At 39.5% G+C, this 9,389-nt stretch overlaps 1 protein-coding gene across 1 annotated transcript; it reads left to right on the top strand.

The window, feature by feature from the left end:
• Positions 1-1,403: 1,403 nt before the first annotated feature.
• Positions 1,404-7,129, top strand: EAH_00048630 (hypothetical protein, conserved; the record flags this gene model as incomplete). Its single annotated transcript, XM_013391390.1, has 10 exons — positions 1,404-1,765; positions 1,957-2,053; positions 2,334-2,441; positions 2,876-3,032; positions 3,527-3,665; positions 4,133-4,316; positions 4,708-4,787; positions 5,231-5,360; positions 6,034-6,185; positions 6,574-7,129. 10 exons carry the CDS (start codon positions 1,404-1,406, stop codon positions 7,127-7,129), a joined length of 1,965 nt encoding a protein of 654 aa, XP_013246844.1.
• Positions 7,130-9,389: the final 2,260 nt, after the last annotated feature.

Genomic DNA, 9,389 nt, shown 5'->3' on the forward strand with positions numbered 1-9,389 from the left:
TAATAAGAAACCTGTTGTACAGCTGCAGCAGCATAAAACCCTGATCCGCCTCCTGCTGCTGTTGCTGCTGCTGTTGCTGCTGCTCAACTACTACTGCTGCTGCTGCTGCTGCTGCTGCTTCTGGATGGATATCTGTGCTTGTTGTGGGGTGTATAGACAGCAGAAGCTGCACAGGTGAGATGAAAAGAGAAGAAACACAAGAAAAGAAACATAACTCTAATAAAGAAGGCTCAGGTGAAGCTAGTATACGAATTTTTGTATGACGAAAGACAGCCCATAAAGGAGATGAAGGCCAGGGACTCAGCATAAACTCTGTGTTCATAGCCATCTTCTTTCATTACTTTTCCTAATCTGCAACAAAAAGAAAGAAAAAAAGAGAAGAAAAGAACCCCTGCTGCTGTTGCTACTCCTCCTGCTGCCTCTGCTTCTTCTGCTGTTGCTGCTGCTGCTGATGCTGTTCTTCTGCATATTAAACTGGTGACGTAGCCCGCTCAAAGCAACCGGGAAAAGGAGAGAAGGAACTCAAGAGATTCAAACTGCGACGCTTGTAGAGAAGTGGAAGGGAAGCAAAGCACAAGAAGAAACACCATTAACAATCAACGCAGCAAACGCGGTGTATATACAGCGCAAGAGGCTTTATCGGGCGCTAAGAAACTGAGAGAAGTAGAGAAGAAGAAAAGAAAGAATTTCAATTAAGTTTCTGAATAACAGAGGCGAAGTAAAGGCACTGCTACCCGCCAGCATGGCAGCCGGTCGTTAGTTTTGCGGCGAAGACTGAAAAAGGATTTCCTATAAACAACAGAAAATTCATCTAGGGAGTAATAAAACAAGAAAAGAAACTCAAAGAAAGAAGCCAATGATGAAATAAATATATTTTCCTCCTTCGTTTCAGTGCACATGCAAACTGAGCAGTAGGCGGTGCGGAGGCGGCTGATGTACAGGAGCAAGACATGAATATGCAGGAGGGAGTTGGTATTCTGGGAAATCCATTTGATTCATTAGAAAGAAAAAAGAAAAACAATTAATTATGCAATAAATGGCCTTTGTTTCCCCTATTTTAATTACAGGTTTCCACTCATGGTGATGCTGAGTTGGTTGTTTGAACCGGAGCTGTCTGTACACCGCAGCTCACCTCGGACCTTCTCTGTTTGCGGCATTCAAATCACAAATGTCATTAAATCATGGCTTGTTTTTCTTGTTGTTTTCTTTTTAACTTTCATTTGTGTAATCCATAGGGGTTGATGAAAAAAAGAGGGCATTGGAGCTTTAACTTGTTTTTCTGTTTCCCCCCCTTCTCAGAAGTAAGTACTGATCGTTTCATGAATTGACGCGTGTGTGGATTATCTTTTTGACATTTGTTTCTCCTTGTGGGTTTTTGACCTTGAATTTGAGTCATTATTGCAATGTTCTTCTCTTCTGCGAGAAAGCAGAACGAAACTGAATCGGCTGCAGCCGTATCTCCAACGGGGAAGCAGACGGGCGCTGCTTCTTCTGACTCTACTACCTCTTCTGGTATTCTCAGCATTTTGCTTTTTAACCCAACTCTTCTTCCAGATAATTACACAACTCAAGAGGAGCTGGAAGCCTCTTCTTCAGATTCAAATCAGCCCAACGATGATGAAGAAGAGGAAGCCCCTGGTGATGGATTGTCTAGGGAGGAAAGAGAGCAAGAAGCAAAAGTTATATTCAGCTATCCTCCAGATAGAGAACCAGAAGAAAGACGCTGCCAGGCGGGTCTTCTTGAGGGTTTGTTGATGTTTATCAAGTGAGTCTACTGCACTATTCGTGTATAAGCATTCTGCATTATATATATTCTATACTGCATATTATATACTATATTAATATCGTTTTAATCATTGCTAATTTCATTTATTATGCACGCCAAAGTTGGACTCCTCTGTGCGTTTGTATACACGTATTTGAGGTGTACGTACACTGCAATGCTGCACTCCTCAGGCCCTTCTCTCCTGGAGAGGCTCCCTTGCGTTCAATTTGCACAGAGAAATATATCATTGTTCTCAAAGAAGTCGAAGAAAACTACTGGCTGTCTATGGTGCGTCTTTTCAAAGTCTTTTCTCCCGCGGATATGCATGCATGCATGCATGCATGCGCATGCATGCCTACATCCCCGCTCCATGCATGCATGCATGCATTCATATATGTGTGCATGTATGCATGCATGAATATGCATTCATGCGTACATATGCATGCATATGCATTCAGGCTTCCATGCATGCATGCATGCGTACAACTAATGCATGCATATGCATGCATGCAGATGCAGATGCCGATGCATAAAAGAATAATAAGTCTTGTGTTGTTATGCGTTGCAGACGTTTGCTACAAATGCTCTTTCTTGCTTTTCAACAGCCGAAGGAAGCAATCAAAACAGCAGCTCAATGCGCATTGATGAAGATACACAAGAAGAAATACTGTTAGGTGTACGTACACCTGAATTGCACCAACAATACAAACAAACAAACAAACAAACAACAGCAACAGCCTTCTACTACTCGTCAGATATACGATTAATATAACAATAATAAATAATAAATAGTAAAATAATAAAATAATAATAATATAAAACAAATGCTCAGCGCCTCTGTTGTCTTCTTTTTGTATGGTGTTGTGCTGTCTGCATGCGTTGTTGTTTTGCTCTATTAAATAAAAATCTGTTTATATATTATTACAAGAATAAATATATAAATATATTAAAAAGAAAATATTACTACTGTTATTATTATTATTATTATATTGCGGGTTTTGTTGTTAAATTAATTAATATTTAATATTTAATTATATTTTTTTGTGCTTTTTTTATTTAATTGTCTCGTCTTGTTTATTTGTTTGATTTATTATTCTGCATATTTGTCAGGTGCTGTCTTCTTTTTACTCTTTCTTCCGACTGCTGCACGGAGGCTTTGATGTTTTTATTAAAAAACAAACAAAAATATATTTGCGACAGCTCCTCATGGATTATACTGAAGCCTTTTTAGAGACAGTTGATTGCAAGAAGTTGTCTCTCTTTCACGGTGCGTTCAGCTGTACATACACCTCAGATTAATAAAGTATTAGGAAAGAGATACGTAAAGCTGCTGCTCCTGATGATGCTGCTGCTCCTGCTGCTGCTTGTTTGCTTGTTTGGGTTGCTGCTGCTGCTGCTGCTTGTGCTGCTGCAGTTGCTGTTCGTTTTGTTTTCATAGTCGTTTTGTTTTTCTCTTTTTGCTGCTGCTCCTACTGCTGGTTGTTTGTGTTGCTGCTGCTGCAGCAATTGCTTTGTTTCATTTTTGCTGTTTTTTTCTTGTTCCTTAATGCTTGTTGCTGTTGCTGCTGCTGCTGCTGTTGCTGCTGCTGTTGCTGCTGCTTCTGTTTGTTTGTTTTTCGTTTGCTATTTGTAAATTTCGATTATTTTGTTTTTCTGCTGCTGCTTTTGCTGCTGCTTTTGCTGCTGCTGCCATTTGTTCATTTCTGCTGCTGTTGCTGTTGCTGCTGCTGCTGCCGCTGTTTGTTTGTGTTGCTGCTGCAGCAATAGCCGGCTATCAGTTCGCACCAGTCGATCGGCTTGCATATCTTTCGGTGTTTTCTTTGTCGTCTTTACTGCAGCAGATATATCCTGCGATTCTTCATTCTTTTTTATTGTTAAACGGCTGCCTCGTCTTCTCCTCGTGCGTTGTTAAGATATAATATATATATATAATATATATAATATATATAAAATATATATTATATATATTTATTATATATATTATGTACATATATCTATCTGTCTATCTATTTATTTATTTGTATAAATATGTGTATATTGTTCAGGGTTTTGATGATTGTGTCTTTAAATTATTTTTTTGCATGCATTTGCATGCATTTGTTTGTTTTTGTTTGTTTTTGTTTGTTCTGTATGCATTTTTTTGTTTGTTTATTTTTATTTGCTTAGTTTTGTTTGTCTGTGTTTATTTATCTTTGTTTGTTTGCCTCTATTTATTTATTTATTTGTTTTTGTTTCTTTTTATTTGTATTTGCGTATCATCATTTTGTTAATTTGTTTGTTTATGTTTATTTATTGTTTTTTATATACATCTGTTATTCTCTTTCTTTTGTTTGTTTTGTTTGTTTGTTTGTTTGTTTGTTTGTTTAGAATGCCGACTCCTTTATCTGCTGCATGCAGCAGTGATGCCTCTGCTTCTGTGGGTTTATCATTAAAGGCAGATACTTTGCTGCTGCTGTACAATTATCTTGTTGCTGCTGAAGGTGCTGCTGCAGCAGACAATCGGAAGCTGCAGATGCCGCCCTTCGGTAGACCCCCAACTGCTGCAGCGAGGGTGAGATCTCATTCACTCCTGCTGCTGCTGCTGCTTTGCTGCTGCTGCTTTGCTGCTGCTGCTTTGCTGCTACTGCTTTGCTGCTGCTGCTTTGCTGCTGTTTTGCAGCTGCGCTGCAGCAGCAGCTGCTGCTGGTTTGCTGATGTCTTGCTGCTGCTGTTTTGGTGCTGCTGCCTTGCTGCTGCTGCTGCTACTGTTGGCTTGCTGCTGCTGCTACTGCTGCTGCTGCTGCTGCAGGTAAACGAATCTCTTTTTCTCTCTCGTCAGCAAACGATGTTGAGTGGTGTTTATTGTTTGTCTGTTTCTCGATATATATCTCTTTGTGTTTTCATTGCTTTGTTTGCTTCTTCTTTTCTCTTTTCTTTTTTGTTTTTGTTTTAATTTTGTTTAGCCTGGAGGCGGCAGTTCTTCGTTTGGCCGGGCGATTTCAGAGAAAGATAAACAAAATGAATTCATCTTCGGGCCCCTCGGGTTTGTCTCTTCTTTTTTCGTCTTCTTCTTTTTGTTATTCTTCTTTTTCTTCTTTTTCTTGTTGTTCTTGTTGTTGTTCTTCTCCTCGTCTTCTTTATCTTCTACTACTACTTCTTCTTCGTCTGCCTCTTGTTCTTCTGTTTCTTGTTGTTGTTGTTCTTCTTATTCTTATTCTTATTCTTATTCTTATTCTTATTCTTTGTGTGTTTACTGGTGCTGCAGCAACAACTTAATATCTTCTTCTCTGTTATTTATTTGTTTTTATTTGCATTTCTTGCTTCTTTATCTTGTTTTCAATTTGTTTATTTTCTCTTTTATTTATTTTCTTTTTTCGTTTCCTCACGCCTTCATCATTTATATTTTTGAGGTGTACGTACACCGCGTATATATTTGTTGTTATATTTCTTTATTTATTTCGTTTATTTATTTCTTTTTCTTCGCAGACAGTTTGCTTTTCTCCCCCTCGTTCACTTCGAAGATGACTCTACAGGCGCTCTCTTAGCGATTATTCATCAGCAGCTGCTGCTGGTTTTAATTTTAAATGATAAAGACCCCAGGATTGCAGATGTTCAAGTCAGAACCCTAAACCCTAAACCCTAAACCCTAAAAACGATTATATGGCTGTCGCACGCATGCATGCATGCATGCATGCATGCATGCATGCATGCATGCATGGATGCATCTTTTGCTGGTTTTCTTGGGGCTTTCTATCTTTTTTATATTTTGTTTGTCTGTTTGTTTGTTTGTGTTTGTTTGTTTGGGCTTCACAAACGAAAGAAATGAGTGATCAGGCAGGCAGTATTATATTATGCGTACACTATATTATATTATATAATATATATATATAATATATATATATATATATAGACTTATTTGTATAGTGTATGGAATATGCTGGTGCTGCTCTTTTCTCTTGCTGCTGCTGCTGCATCTGCTCTTTCTCTTGCTGCTGCTGCTGCATCTGCTCTTTATCTTGCTGCTGTTGCATTTTTCTCTTTCTGCTACTGCTGCTGTTATTGTTGTCTTTTTTCTCCTCTTGTTGCTGCTGCTGCTGCTCGTTTCTCTTTGTTTTGCTGCTGCTGCATGCATACAGCTGCAGTTCCTGTTTATTTACCGTCTATGAAATTTGCGTTTTGATTTCATTTTTCTTCTTCTTATCGTTTTCATTTCGTTTATAATTTATTTTGCTGCTTTGTTTGTTTGTGCGTTTGTTCGTCTGCTTTGCTGCGGTGTATATACACCTCAGTTTCTTCATTCCATACGAAATGCAGCAGTGGAGGGCCCCTGCGGACTCAGAGAATTAAACGGCTCTCTTTCTGCTGAGTTTAAGAAGACAATTCGACAAGAAGACTCATATCGCTTCGTTTATTTCAATCAGGCGAACAGAGCCATTCGCATGTATCTGCTGCTGCTGCTGCTGCTGCTGTTGCTGCTGCTGCTGTTGCTGTAACTGCTGATGCCGTTTTCTTCTGCTTGTTTGTTTTGCTCTGTTTTGTTTTTTGTTATTCGCCTTGCATGCAGATCTCATGTAGAGTTTTGCATCACTACAGAAGGGTTTAGGGTTTAGGGTTTAGGGTTTAGGGTTTAGGGTTTAGGGTTTAGGGTTTAGGGTTTAGTGTTTAGGGTTTTAGGAGCTCCCTGGGCCTTTTTCGTTTCCTCATTTCCTTTTTTCGTTTCTGGTTTCGGTGTTTTTGTTGCATGTCATTATTCACATATATAATATATTATATCTATTATTTATTTGTTTATTTTTAATGCATTTATTTAATTGTTGTTTATCTTTCAGCTCCAACCGACCTTGTCCTCCTTCTTCTCCTTCTCCTGCATATTTTAAAGGGTTTTGTTTGTCTGAACGAGAAGTGCAGCGCGTCAGTCATATGCACTGCAAATACCTTGGATTAGCAGAAGGCCCTCCTTTCCCTTTGAGGTGTACATACACCTCAAGAATCAGCGAAGGTAGCTCTCCAGCAGCGGCAGAATTGACAGGCAGCAGCACAAAACGTGCAGCAGCAGAAGAAGAGCAGCAGGAGCAGCAGCAGCAGGAGCAGCAGGAGCAGGAGCAGCAGCAGCAGGAGCAGCAGCAGCAGGAGCAGCAGCAGCAGGAGCAGCAGCAGCAGGAGCAACAGCAGCAACAGCAGGAACAGGAGCAAGGAAGTATTGGGGTTCTTTCAGGTGTACGTACACTTGCAGTTAAAGAAGCACATACCGGATGGCTGATTGGGAGCAGAATGTGTGAAAGAGAAAATTTTTTAGCTTTAGACGACCCCAAGACAACATTTACAAAGGCAGTTGAAGATGCAGCTCGGTTTAACTCTCTTCACTTCTCAAATATATTTGTATGAACAAACAGCAAAAAGAATATCAAAAGAGAAACACATACTTCTTCTTATCTTCTTCTTACTTAGTAATTTCCTCCTTATTAATTCAGGCTTCCTTATACTCACCTCTCTTTTACTTTTATTTGCACTTCTTCGTTCTCTCTTCATTTATTTTTACTCCTCTTCACGCTGTGCTTTCACTCGTCTTCAAGACTCGGCAGGGGTTCAGTGTTTATGTATAATATATAATATTAATATAGTACTCTCTCTGTCTTTTTCTGTATGCAATGGAGGGAGATACATGTCTTTCTTTGGGGCTGTCTATGCCTCCTGATTGTATTTACATGCGTTTATATGCAAAGCGGTGGTGCTGGGGCTGCTGAATAATATCTACGAATAAATGCAGTGCATGCACGTGTGCGTACATCCGGCTGTCTTGGAGTGTACGTACACCTTGAAGTGTACATACACCAGAGAGCCAGCTCTATATGTAGGGCTGCAGTGACGCCTTTTAGGGTTTTGCTTCGCTGCTGAGAGGCGAAATGCCCTCTGCAAAAACTGCTGTTCATTCTTTACGGGGTGTACATACACCCCAGGTTATAATAGACAGCTAGAAGGTAAATCAGCAGCGCATGTTAGACCTTGTTTGCTTTAGAAGAGAGCAGTAGACAGAGCGAGCAGAAGTAGAAGGAGGCAAAAGGAAAGCTGCGAGAAGAAACAGAAGAAATAATACAAAATATTAGGGGCCTTCTACTCCACAGGCACCACCATAGGGACAGCCGCCGGGTTAAATTCAATTGCCTTTGCGTGTTGAATTATTGCACAGCGCATGCGGTAAGCACCTCCTTCGCAGTCCATATACTGTAGAGTGTGTATGCATGCAGTATAGGAGAAAGGGTATATCATAAAGGAGATAAAATGCATGAAAAATTAAAAAGTAGAGTTCTTGCTTCCTGTTCAACTTGCCTTGAAGTCTTCAGCTGCATCTGGCTCTTGAAAATCTCCCTCTGGGCATTGCGGCTCTCCACACTTTGTGTAGCACTGTTCTCCTGGTTTCAGCTGTATGTACAGTTCAGCGTTTCTTCTTATTGCATATCTTTGAATTGAACAGACTTCATTTTATAATGCATTACCTTTTTAGCCAATTCAGGGGAACACTCTTTGTTCTTAGAACTCAACAAAGAGCAAAGGAAACGCCTCTCCAGTTGAGAGCAGCCTAGAGGGCAGTTTAGGTGAAGTTTTCTTGAATATGTTCGGTGTATAACATGCAGCTGCAGATACCTTGAGCTCCTTTTGCTGTTTCTTTCAGTGGCCTGGCTCTTAAGATGAAAGAACGCTGCCAGTCTGACGACGTAAAGATGCATTTCCGATGAATTTCAAATGTGCATCATTTAAATTTAACAAGCTAAATTAGGAAAAGAAGGGGAAACGCATTATATACTCACTTTCACCTTGCCCACTGCACCGCGCTTCCCCAGGCATAACACCGCAAGAAGACCAACACGTTGTAGAAGAAGTGCTGGACTCCGGCTTAATTTGTTTTGTTTTGTTTTGTTTTCTTTTGTTTTAATCTACTAATAATCAATTAAATAGCCGACGTACCACCAGAGAGTCGCATCGAGGGATGAAATGCCCAAAGTTTCCCATCGTGTCGATTCTGCATTTCCGTTTGCAAGTCACGAAGTAGAAAAGTAGAAAAAAATAAATCTCACTTCAAATGATTGCGAACAATCAATGAACAAACTGGAAAAATATTACTTATTGCAATTAATACCGCTCGAAATCTCATCTTCTTCTCTCTGTTCTTCTCTTCACTTCAAATAAAATACCCGCCTTTTGCGAATGCAATACCAATCAATTCGGGTGTATGTACACCTGAGTTCAATATTAGCGATTACATTCAGAAAAAGGAAATAGTGCCGTAATTGCTTCCTTTTTGTGCTCTGCTTCTTTAAGACACCATATTAAGCAAGAAAGGTGCAAATTTCTTCGTTGATTCCGAGAAAAAAATATGAAATTGTCGTAGCTCCCGCATAAGTTAGTCTTTACAGAGCATGTGGCATGCATTTTATTTTAAATAAAAAAGGATATGCGTAGCAAAGAGAGGAAACGGAAACGGTCATTCATCGACCCAAGTTTAAATATTCTTTTGTTCTTTTGTTGTTTTTCTGCTTTTTTTCACCAACTCAAGAAAAAATCACTACTCGGTGTTTTTTTCGCAAATGTTTTTGTCTAGACTTTGAACAGATGTCTATCTGTTCAATATACATATCTATATGTCTAT

Source organism: Eimeria acervulina, genomic scaffold, assembly GCF_000499425.1.
Source record: "Eimeria acervulina Houghton genomic scaffold, Eah_scaff771, whole genome shotgun sequence".
NCBI classification, from domain to species: Eukaryota; Apicomplexa; class Conoidasida; order Eucoccidiorida; family Eimeriidae; genus Eimeria; species Eimeria acervulina.